General features: G+C 36.8%; 1 protein-coding gene across 1 annotated transcript; it reads left to right on the top strand.

The window, feature by feature from the left end:
• The first annotated feature begins 550 nt into the window (after positions 1-550).
• Positions 551-12,430, top strand: LOC100888915 (1-aminocyclopropane-1-carboxylate synthase-like protein 1). Its single transcript, XM_030997199.1, has 12 exons — positions 551-1,091; positions 1,837-1,896; positions 2,974-3,120; positions 4,426-4,492; positions 5,112-5,209; positions 5,496-5,573; positions 7,078-7,178; positions 8,392-8,533; positions 9,524-9,665; positions 10,592-10,731; positions 10,991-11,144; positions 11,395-12,430. Exons 1-12 carry the CDS (start codon positions 972-974, stop codon positions 11,448-11,450), a joined length of 1,305 nt encoding a protein of 434 aa, XP_030853059.1. The 5' UTR covers positions 551-971; the 3' UTR covers positions 11,451-12,430.
• The last annotated feature ends 356 nt before the right edge of the window (positions 12,431-12,786 follow it).

Genomic DNA, 12,786 nt, shown 5'->3' with positions numbered 1-12,786 from the left:
GCCTGCTCGGTCGCTGCTGAAATTAAGCATCGCCCAGCAATTAGGTCAGTGCCCGGGCGGCGACCGCCCAGGCACCGAGCGTATTTTGGGCGGAGAGTGAAAAATGAGCAGGCGCCGCCCAAATTTTAACTCCGCGCTAAAACTTCAGCGGCGACCGAGCGATGCCCAAAAAAAGAGCGTTGTCTGGGCCGCCGCCGCTCGGTGGCCGGGCAGCCGCCGGGCAGAATTGGTTAAAAACTCGCCGCTCGGCCGCCGAGCAGGCTACTTTTGGGTAATGTGACCATAGCATAACATGACGTAGAGACGTCAAACATCTAATATAAGTGAAAAAGTAATCAGGCCGATCATCTAAAAAATTCTGATCACCTGTCTACAAAGAAATTAGTCCCTCATGTTTGAAAGGAGCTGTCAGACCAGTTCACGGTTAGCACATTACTGCAATGACCCCGGATATCCATAGATCTTCAAAACATGAAGAGGTACGTCCCACTTTGTACATTTTGAAATAATCATCCTATATACAGCGATGGAGGTGCTGCAATTAATAGCATTTGTTTCCCCTTTTCAAATAATACTGGTCTGTGTATCATGGAGTGCACTGCCTGTGCATGCATGAAAAGTGATACAATTGAACTGGCTGAGTGTCGGTACTACACTTGGATGGGCAAGTTATATTGTTATATATATATATATATATATTGGAGAAGCATCTATCGAAAGAGCTAACAAGTGGGCAGTGCATGGAGCCAGCCAGACGTTATCACAGCAGATCGGAACCGACCGACAATATGTATAACAGACTGACTCTTTCGGTGTACGGATCTAGCTGAGACCACTATCACAACATTTATTATAAAGTTTGTAAAGTTCAGTCATACACTTGAGAGACTATAATACTGTGGGGAAACTGTTCTCACCCTATTTAAGAAGACTGAATTAATTAAAATCCTCACTAGTTTTTAGCTTGTGCCATGGCATCGGAACGGGACATTTCTAAGCGCGTTGAGAGTTGTTCTTCTTTCGAATTTCAGTTGAGAGACATCAATACAGCGTATGGGAGGAACAAATTCGATGAAAATCACAACAAAGAGGTAAGCTGGTCGATACTCGTATTAGACTTTCATGCATGTGAGCATTAAAGGCCAAAATACAAAGTTTTGGTATGGGGTCATGAATCTGGTTCAAATGAACATATTGGAAGCATATATACGATCCTACAATATTCAGTGATCGTTGTCGAGGTTGAAATCGAGCCTAAAGTCATGAAATTGTAAATAATAAACTCTTTTTGTTGTATAGCTCCCTCTCAAGGTCAAGATATTAATTAAGCTATAAAACAATGTTTATTGACTAAAATCGACCGATTAGCTATTCTCGTTCGGTAACTATAACAACTACATACTCTGAGATTTTCATGGTCGCAGCTACCATTGTACGGCAGTATATAGGAGCTATTTGAAATTTATCAAAATTTACCGGATGCACCGGTAAATCTTTATCTATTCAATTTTTTTTCGAAAGCAGAAGTGTTTAAGGGGCTAAAATTTCTGGTGTTAAGTTTTTTAATACATCCACAGGGGCATCCAAATATATCAAAATTGTAGAGAATCACTATCCACCCATTTTCAAAAAATTTCCCAAAACTAAATACTTTTAAATTAATGCTCACATGCCATTAACACTATCCGATCTAGCGTTTTATGCGTCGCCAGCAAGGATATGTGCTCTGGACATGAAAAGAGGAAATGAGGAAAATAAGACAAAATCATGATTATCGTTAATTATTAACACAAGAGTAATGCTTCCTTCTAACCCACTTTCCTTTTTTTCTTCAAGGGTATAATAAATCTTGCGACTGCATACAACGACGCAGTCCGAGATCTCATCACTGAAAAGGTAAAGCTATACATTCATTTTTCGTGATGCTCTCAAATCGTAATAGATCGTTACGTCTGCTTAGAGCCAAAATGGCATTAAAGATGAAGTTGAGTTCTGGTCATGCGATTGCATTGTGAAAGAAACGGTGTGGAACCGACCAGAAAAGGTTGATCATCTAGCATATTAGAATTTGTGTGTATTGCAAGGTTCTGGAATCATCAAAATGATAAGAAATGTGGCCAAGTCTTGGTAAAGTTACAAACACTTGCACAGAAAGATGTATATGGGACTACACGAACATGTGGCGTAAAAAGCCGGCCCCCGATTTTTACGATGTTACATGCATATTTAGAATATGAAGGCATTTGAAGAGCCATGCTTTTCAGGGAACATCTCTTAACTGATGTTCTTCCACACTTGCATAATAAGAATGAGTAATGCTCACAAATTATTTTTCACCTCTTCCCAGAACTCAACCTTCTCTTTAAGTAATATTATTTTAGCACTATTAACGAATTTTAGCTCTCAACAGACGATATTTAGACACTATTATGCAATAAAATATGACATGGTCTACATGAGCAAAGGCTTATTTGCAGAAAGGAAAATGATGAAATAATTTGACGTATACGTTTGACAAAAAGGGGAAATTAACCTTTAGTTAAATTCCCTTGGAGGCAGAAAAATCACAGCAGATCAAACGTGTGACAGTTTAAGAAAAGGTGGTCACATGATTTTTTGGTTTGTAAAGTAATAAATGAGTGAAAGTTGAGAAACAGTCGCGGTTTAGATAGAATAGCAACAAGGGACAGAGAGACGAGAGAGAGATAGAGAGATAGAGATAGAGAGAGAAAGAGAGAATGAGAGTGCTAAGGTAGGGAAGACACGTATTAAAAGCGAAGATCGAAATAGTTTGTGCCGCTCATGGACAAAAAAAAAAATCAACATACATGATAAATATCCAGCTACTAGCCTACTACAAGCATGACAAGTTGCATAGCAAAAGCTATATGCTAAGCCCGGCCCACCCTGTATCGCAATGAACCTGTTTCGCTACTTATCGAAATCAATTATCATATTTTGACCAATTATTAGTTGAACCAGCCAGACTTCATGACGTGGAACTCAACGATGCTACCATACGGGGATCGTAATGGTAGTCTCCGCCTCCGGAAAGCCTTATCTGGGTTCTTATCCAGCTGCAGTGGTCAGAAAGCTCCAGAAACTCTCGATCCGGATAAGGTATACAATTATTCTTCTTCTTTTTATTTATTTGTTCATTTATTTATTTATTACTATTTTTTTTAAAATTATTATTTTTATTTTTTATTTATTTATTTATTTATTTATTTTAATTTATTTATTTATTATTAATATATATATATATATATATATATTTTTTTTATTTTTTATTTATTTATTTATTATTGTTATTATTTTTTTTTTTTTTGGGGGGGGGGGGGGGCGTGTAGAGGAGAGTCACCACCTTTGCAAGTTAAAAACCCACTGCACTATTTGTATAAGAGTAGGAGAAAACCCCGGTGTAGTGGTCCACTTGCACACCCCCAGTCAGTTATACCGGGAGGAGAGACCCGAGGGTTACAGTGATTCCAAACAATTGATAATAATAATATGGGGTAGCAATATACCCTTTCATAGGACTCATGATAATTTGTTTAACAGTTGATTCCACTCGGTTGAGTCCATTGTTCGCAGGATAATTTGTTCATCGTCTCTACAATGCTATTTGAGTAAACAACATTTGTTATTTTAATGTATGGCTACCTGGAAGAAGTTTCTATTGTGGTAAAGAATTTTCTGTTTTGTACCCAGTAGATCACGCTGATTCCAAGATTTTTTTTTTTTTCTGACTTGGTTTCAATGACAAAATCGAGCACGCGATCTTAATCTATTGGGTGCAAGCCAAACAATTTCTTTACAACCATAGACAATATTGTGGTACTATTTTATGTAGCATCACTTGGCAATCACATGGCAGATAACTTAATTAGTACCAGGTTTAATAATTTTAAAGAAAGCTGAATTTGAACCCCGGACAATGCTCTCTCTCTCCCCCTCTCTCTCTCTCTCTCTCTCTCTCTCTCTCTATATATATATATTTATCTCCCCCTCTCTCTCTCTCTCTCTCTCCCTCTCTCTCCCTCCCTCTCTCTCCCTCCCTCTCTCTCCCTTTTCTACCCTCTCTTTCTCTACCCTCTCATTCTCTCTCTCTCTCCCTCTCTATCTCACCCCCCTCTCTCTCTCTCTCTCTCTCGCAATACGATCGGGGAAATGTATGTGTCCTTTTTGTCTCCTCCAACCCCTCCCCCTCTTTACTAACGATAGCCTGTACAGTTTTAACGCTATTACCTTCCATATATAAACAGTACTGCAATCCTATTATTACTCGAGGATCTAGCACTTTTAATACTTAATTAAATGTTTTGACAATAGACCTCAAATTTACCTCAAATTATCACTTTTGGAACCGAGCTCTTCAAATTATGCACCGTGATTTACAAAGTTTGGTCTTTCTCATTCGTATAGTTCATAGTTCTGAATGGAGTGACGTCTGCACTGAGTGCGATGGCTTACGTATTATGTGACAAAGGAGGTATATATTTATTTATGCGTCTCACTTATTATTCGTTCTCCAATGTCTGAAATAAAGCACTAATTTTACAGGATTTCAATGAAAATCTAATAGCAAAACCACTGCTCTTGTCACTTGTAAAAAATGTATGTCTTCAAATAAAATCGGCTTCATATCAATGCAGATCGAGTCCTGTCGGAGAAAATGTGGTTGCAATTTAAATGTTATTAAACCATGCACATAATTTTGCCCACATCATTTTTTTTCTCCCCAGAATACGTTTTTTAAACATCCCATCACCCCCTCCAAAACTCAGAATTGGTGGGGGGGGGGGGGGGAGCCTAAACGGATGAACTGCTTTAACTTCCGTTCTCAATTAAAGCTCCTTGTAAAAAAAAAGGAAGAAAGCATATGGAGAGGGGAGGGAGAGGGGAGGGAGAGTGAAAGAGACGTAAGGTGGGTGAGAGAGAGAGAGAGGAAAAAAGGGTGGGGTGGAGAGGGAAAGAGGGCAAACGTGAGAAGATGGGGAATGTGAGTGGTCTGCTTGAGGTGGATAGCTTGAACATAATGCCATACACATCCTGTGTAGTCATGACGATTTAAATGTTTTCATTTTCACACTTGCCTTTAAAAACTGCAGACACCATTTTGACTCCTGCTCCTATGTATGGAGCTATACCACGTGACCTTCTGTTCCAGTATGGAGCGAAGACCTATCCAGTGCATCTTAGCAGCAAGGTCAGCATAAAATGCATCCTCCCAATATTTTCACTTCTGCATTTATGTTTTCTTCTTTCAAGCTTCACTGAGGTGGAAAAAAAAGAAAAGAGATCATATTTCGTGATTTTGCCAACCAAAGAAGAATGCTCAAGTATATCCGAATTGCTGACTGAAAATAAAATAGTAGCATCGCACCCTAAACCCTTCAGCAGCCCCCTTGTTACTTTTCAAGACTGTTAACAAAAATGCAGGACCTATAAGATAATTTTTTTTTCTTTCTTTTTTTTCGTCATTAATACTGAAGGCAGAACCAGATGGAAGAGAACCGTTTGAACTGACTGTTCCTCTTCTTGAGTCAGCTTTGGAAAAAGCAAAACAGGAGGTAAGTACAATGGCTACAGCCTATGAGAACGACAGTCGGTCTCGTGGACCTTCTGATGACGTTTTCAGGGGGTTAACTAGACAGGCAGCCCATGAAACCAACATTTTTTTCTATCTCGTATTCTTTGTTTGTCAGTTTTCTGGGTTGTTGGTCTACAAGGATGGCCCCACTGATTATTTCGTCGCACGTTTAATTTTTCCGGCTTATTTAAGGTGGTGTCCGTGCAAGAATTGTTTTTGCTTTTGATTAGATTAGCTTTACTCGATCAGGTCTTCCACGTAATGTAAGTACCCCAAACCTTAAGTCCGAGAAAACTTTCCCCGCGGACAATTATTATTGCACCCGGAGGTTTTTTTTACCCGGACAACTACCTTGGTGGAAATTTTCCCTCGCTCTAACTATTCCCGAGAGAAAAAATACCTTTCTAACTTTATTCTTGTAACTATCCCTATGAAAATTGCCCCCACCGGCCCCCCCTCCCCCCCAAAAAAAAACTCACCGACACCACCTGCTAATAACTACCCCATTTACATTGAGGACGGAGGTGGTGTAATTAAAGGGCACTCCAACCCTTGTGATAATTTTATTAATTTTGTATGAAAGCGGAAAATAAGATAAACAAAATGACGAAAGTTCGAAATAAATCGGAACAACAATTATAATAAAGTTATTTGTGTTTTAGATATGAGATCACTCCTTCTACGCGAATCGAAAATTAGCAATTTGATAACTGGATTGTGACGTCTAGTCGGTTGTCGGTTAACTATCCCGTTGTTCGTGTATGAAAATATAAACTTCTGTTTTTCCCCTGAGCAGCTCCTCCCTTAGGGCACATCCAAAAATGTATAGTGGGTAGCATATTATCGTAAGTCTTCTAAAAAAGGAAAAAGCCATCCCGAGTCATACATTTTGAAAAACTTACATTTGAGTCATTTTGTGTGTTGGAACAAAATGTAAAAGATTTCCGTCACAGTGACACTGCCGATTCAGATAATTTGAAGTTCCTATACGTATAGTGATTACAACTTTGAAAAATTCATAACTTTCTAATTTGGCGTCCGATTTCACCAGTCTGTTTTTCTGATTTGTCTGCTCTATTTATAATTATTTACTTTAAGGTTGGATTTCCCATTAAATTCGAATTTATATTGAAAGAAAGCAGAAATGTTCATAAAAGGCTTGCTTTCCCCTTCATATTTTATGTCCCTTTTTATTCAAATTACCTCTCGATTATCAGCATTATTTCTACTCTTCTTTTTATCATTATTATCATCATTATTATTATTAATATTATTATTATAATCATTATTATTATTATTTTATTGTTATCATTACTACATTGTTATTATTATTTTTCATTATGATAATAGTCGTTATTATCATTACAATTATCATTGTATTATCATTATTATATTATTATTATTATTATTATTATTATTATTATTATTATTATTATTATTATTAATATTATTATCATTATTATTATTATTGCAATAAATATTAGGGACATAACGTCAGGGCTCTTTTTCTGGTCAATCCTGCCAATCCGAATGGAACCGTGTACACCAAACGACAAGTTTTGGAATACCTCACATTTTGTAAAAGGTAAGTTTTCTGTAAAAGGTATGTTTTCGACTGATATACGATATATAGATGCAATGCAGAAGAATAATAGAATAGAAAATGATAGGATATGTTAGGATAGGATAGGATATCTTTGGCCGGATAGGATAGAATATAATAGAATAGGATAAAATAGGATAGGGTAGAAGAGATTACCTTGTGGTATAACGAAGATGTAAAATGTATTATATTCACACTAAATTAAATCACAGAATGGTTTTTTTAATGTTCGAATCTTACCCCCCAAATAATTACATAGTAATTTCCGTTTTATACGTTATTTAATTACTATCAGGTTTACCCGAATACGATTTGGCAAAATACTTAAGTATATTTAGTGTCAATACAGTGGATTTAATATCAAGTATATCGGCCGTCTTCTGTATTTGATTATACTTATTCAATTTTATACAACACCTACGTGGATCCTTGTCATTTGATTGGACGGTTGTTGATCACATGATATTCAATAGATGGTATATTGCACGGTCGTGCATTTTTGGTTATATGCGCCGTGCATTTTTGGTTATATGCAGACTGCGTACCTCTCTGCTGCATGTGCGCGCGTATCCCTGCGTGTATCTGACGCGAAGGCAATCTGCATGTAATCGAGAAGGCTTGACTCGAACTTCAATTTATCTTTATAAGGAGTAAAGCATAATTTGTTGATTAACGTTCTATTAGGTCTTCTTCGATGTTGTATAAAACAAATAATGAATGTTTTTCATTCGTTCAATAGTGCAAATATGTTCATTCGTTGAAAGATTAACGTTAATTCTATTCAACTCGGCTGACGCCTCGTTGAATAGAATGTTAATCTTTCAACTCATGAACATATTCGCACTATTGAACTCATAACCATTCATTATTTGTATAATAATCATTTCCATGTATGTTATACGTATTTGTTTCCATATTTTGTTATACTACATTCGTAAATATACATGCACTAACATGCAATTAAGTAAGCTTATCTACATGTTAGTACATGTATATTTACGAATGAAGTGTAAAAAAACAAATAATAACAACATTTAGTAGATTGGTAGAAGCTTAAAATACATGTAACGATTACTTCACCCTATAAACGTTTCCTTTGTGAATTAAGTTATAAAATACAAAATACAGTAACAATTTAAAAAGTGTAACAAAGTAGCTTAATCAAATGTTGTTATATACATTTTTTCATTTACAGGCATGGTCTACATTGCGTGATTGATGAGATCTATGCTGCTAGTATCTTTGAAGAGTCTGTAGAGAGTTCAAGTATATTCACCTGGCATTCAGATGAGCTACCGGACAAGACAAAGACACATGTCATATGGGGAATGGCAAAGGTTATCAATTTTACCATCCATATTTATGGTTTGATAGTTTGTTGATATTCGACTGCTAAGAAAGCATGTGCATGCCTGTCAGTAAGCAACCTGGGGACAAACGGCTTTAAGTCCTCTCCGATGGACTTTGTACTGATGATTAGTCCTAATGCCTTTATACTCGCTAGCTTGTCGACTAGGTTTCGAACCCGGGATCTCCCGGTAACGAGACCACTACTCTACCACTGAGCCATCGCGCCACCATTAATATTATTCCTACAAATTATGGGCGAACGGAGGGAAGGGAGGCAAAATGACCTTCGCCTGTAGAGACAAAATATAGCCTTTTAAGGCTAAGTTAATTTTAGGGCTAAAAGGAGCCCCCACCCTCTTTCCGAAGCAAAGGAAGACCGGCGGGATTCCTGAAAACATGAACCTGAGAAACAGCATTGTCGGAGACAATATTCACCATACCCCCTCTCTGAAAAAGCCCGGATACATGCCCCTGTAAAGAACTTACATTGTTCTTTATATAAATAAATATCACATATTTGACTACCTCTTCTAAGTGGGTAAAGTGACCGCCCTGTGACATTTTTTCTTCCAGACCCGTGGCGTTCACGGTTCATGAACTACGTATCATGATTTGATGTGGTCTACAAGAATGAAACATTGTAATGGTCATTATTCTGTACCTATTGGCCTGAATTCACAAAGGAGGTTTGGCGACAATGACGCGTTTTTTTTTTACAAACCTGGTTTGTAAAGACACGTCGAAACGCGTCATATGACGCACGAAAACCAAGGTTTGTCGACAAACCTCCTTTGTGAATTCGGACCATTTACTTCCGAATGACCTGGTCGCTTTTTTCTTCATTATTCATCAATTATTTAGTGTATGTAGTCATTTATTTGTTCAGGTATATATTTGTGTATTCATGTATATATTTATTCATTCATGTATTTATTTATTTATTTATTTACTTATTCGTCTGCTTTTTTATTTGACAGGATTTTGGAATGCCAGGTTGTCCACTCGGAGTCGTTTATACGTTAAATCCTCGAGTTTTAGCTGGCCTAGGACTTGTAATTGAATTCTCCCAGGTTCCAATTTTCATCCAAATAGCTGTGGCAAAATTACTTGAGGACAAAGGTAAAGAAGAGTCCTATTTCCATCTTTTTAAACACATGTAATTTATACCAGTATAAGACCTTTGACGAGATTTACCTAGTTGGTGATGTATTATTGATTTAAAACAATACATATTTATATAAAAATACAATTACCAGTAATTAGCAAGAGTTCCGGATAATATGAAAGCTTAAGCGGATCTGCAAGGAAAATTTTACCAAGATAGAAAACAAAAATTGTGTAGGAAGAACTTTTTCTCAACTTCTCTCAAAGAGTCTTCTTTTAAACTAGTCAATAATTATCTAACAGATTATTGTCTTATGATGTTTAATCAATCGCCTTTATAGAAGCGGAATTTACCGTTGTCTGAGAATTTGAGATCTTGTCATCATATCATGAATATCGTTGTAGGAGCATGATTGCGTCAGATCATGACCTTGAATAAATACTTTCATTATAAAACTGATAGTTCAAAGTCACGTGACAATTATGATAATCATCATAATAATGGCAACATTAAAGATAATAATATTCAATAAAATGTTCTAAATCGACAGCAAATTCACCTGACTCTTTATAGTGCGCAGTTTCTTTAGCAGACTCGGTGGAATTTTAATCGGTGGATAATGGATTTTGTTTAAGTATTTTTGGTAGGAGTAATTGATCATATATGATTATGAATATATATGTATGTATGAATGTATGTATGTATTTAAATATATATATATATATATATATATATATATATATATATATATATATATATATATATATATACATATATATATATATATATTGTATATAGGCTATGTAAGAAAAGTACTATTAAGGTCTTTTATTTCAATTGTCTTAATTATTATTTGTATATTGCCGTGACGAAGGATTATCAAAATCAAATTATATATAATATAGTGGGTATATTTATATATATATTGTTTTTTACTTAGAATGGTTGAAGATGTACCTTCCAACTCACAATAAGATGTTGATGGAATCGGCAACTATCGTAATGGAAACTCTGAAAGAGCTTGATGTGCCATTTGTGAAACCCAGTGCAGGGTTATTCATTTGGGCCGACTTTAGAAAGGTGGGTATATAGTATGTGTTATATAGTATTTATGGTATTTTGTTTCATTCACCAATATACACTTGTATTTATACATGCGTGTCAGTTTTTGGTTCTTGGACGAAATGTAATATGTTCGTGCGTTCTGTTGTCGGTCTGTTGTCGTCTTGCCGGTCCTGCCGGTGTGAAAGGTATGACTCTTTTCTTTATTGAAATAAAGCCCGGATCGAATGTCGGGACAACACAATAACAGGCTATCCTTCCTCCTTCATGCACACAGATCATCAGGAGTGCAAGCAAAGAATCCGAAAAGCAGTTTGCCATTCACTGTCTTAATCACGGTCTCGCCATCGCACCAGGGGCGGCCTTCTATTACAACGAATTCGGTTGGATTAGACTCGTCCATGCCCTACCGAAATACAAACTCATCGAAGGTAATGATGAGCTAGTTAATTTCATTTTTAATTATAGTGTAATAATACCTTGATATCATTCATATGGGTATGAGGCGGGGAGTAGGGAGGGCTGAGGGGTCTGCAGCACCCTGAAATCAACAATATTCAGAAAAAATAGTCAACTCATCTTCCGGCATCGAGATATTCTTTTCAATGTGTCTTATTTAGATCTTATCAGAAATAATCCAGAATGATTTTTTCTTTTCAATATCGATTTCCCTGTTTCCAGGAATGAAGAGACTTAAAGCGGCTTGTGCATCATTCCACACAACATCAAAACTGTAAACTGAGGCATCCGGGAATAATCTTCAGACAGAGCAGTGGCGTAGCGTGGATCCAGGGGGGCACTTGTGTCGTGAGGGGAGACAAGTTTTTTTTTAGTGCAATCTGTAGTTTGACCTGCCCTTCGACGAAACACTCAACATTTCCCTCTACGCGTACAGTGTCCGCTCCCTCCCATCCTTCTGATTAGGAGTTAGCGACATTCATTCCGATAGTGGAATTTCGAACCCCGAAATAGTAACATTAAACATTGTTACGTTCTGAACTTCGCTTCTGATTTATTCTAAACTCATCAACAACATTTTATAAATTTTATCTAGATTATGGATATTTTTATGTCGGGTTAAGGTTATGATATTAAATTATTATTTTGGTGTTTTTAACGGTCACTTTTTTCTATGCAGCTGAACATTACAATTTATTGTTTTCTCTTTGTTGTCGACAAGTTTGGGACTCTGTCCCGAAATAGTAACCCCATTTAGTAACTTAGGCCATCTTATACATCGGCATTAATGTGGTTAGCCTGACTGTAGCCGGCGGGGCTAGTCCACCCCCCCCCAAAAAAAAGCCTTCGAAACAGACCCCACAGTCGGTTCGATGGACCTTACCCCGTCTTTCCCATGCACAAAACAATTTCTCAATAGGAAACAGAATAACCCTTACGGACTCGATTTTGTCAGAAAGAAGAGGTGTGGGTGCACTAACTTTCGATTATTTTTTAGGAGACTGGCGGCCATTTTGGACGCTATCTTGGATGTTTCAGGTTTCCTGGGGGCCATAACCCATTGTATGTATGTGGTATGATTAAATTCTTCGACTAACAAAACCTATTTGGTATAGACAGCAGAATTACACCCGATATAACACGACTTTGGGCTATTATAAGGCATGTTGGCGCCCATAATGGAAGCCACTTTGAAAATAACGTGTTTCCGATGTTCTCATTTGTTGGTATGTTGTTCCTGATATGTCAGACATTACCGGAAAACCATTGAAAAACTCTTTGATGCAATTTTCACGCGGGGGTCAAACCTTATATTGACCTAACAAATAACCCTAACGATGTAATAAGATATCAGTTTATTTGCGGATAATAATAATAATAATGATGATAATATACATGTATAAACTGCAGAAAACTATGCAGATATATTTTAATGCGCTGCAATAGTTCCTGATTATTTTGCTTAAGACTACAACATAATTTTGTTTTCAAATTTGAAAAACCACAATTCAGTCTTGCACAAGTGTTATAGACCCGCTGCAGTTACCCTATGTGGTAGTCAGGGAGTCCATACAATAACATATTACAGTACTCTAACTTGCTAGTGATCCAAGC

Source organism: Strongylocentrotus purpuratus, unplaced genomic scaffold, assembly GCF_000002235.5.
Source record: "Strongylocentrotus purpuratus isolate Spur 01 unplaced genomic scaffold, Spur_5.0 spur5_scaffold_4, whole genome shotgun sequence".
Classification (NCBI taxonomy): Eukaryota; Metazoa; Echinodermata; class Echinoidea; order Camarodonta; family Strongylocentrotidae; genus Strongylocentrotus; species Strongylocentrotus purpuratus.
The sequence above is the reverse complement of the archived record's forward strand: the minus strand, read 5'-3'. Positions and strand labels throughout refer to the sequence as shown.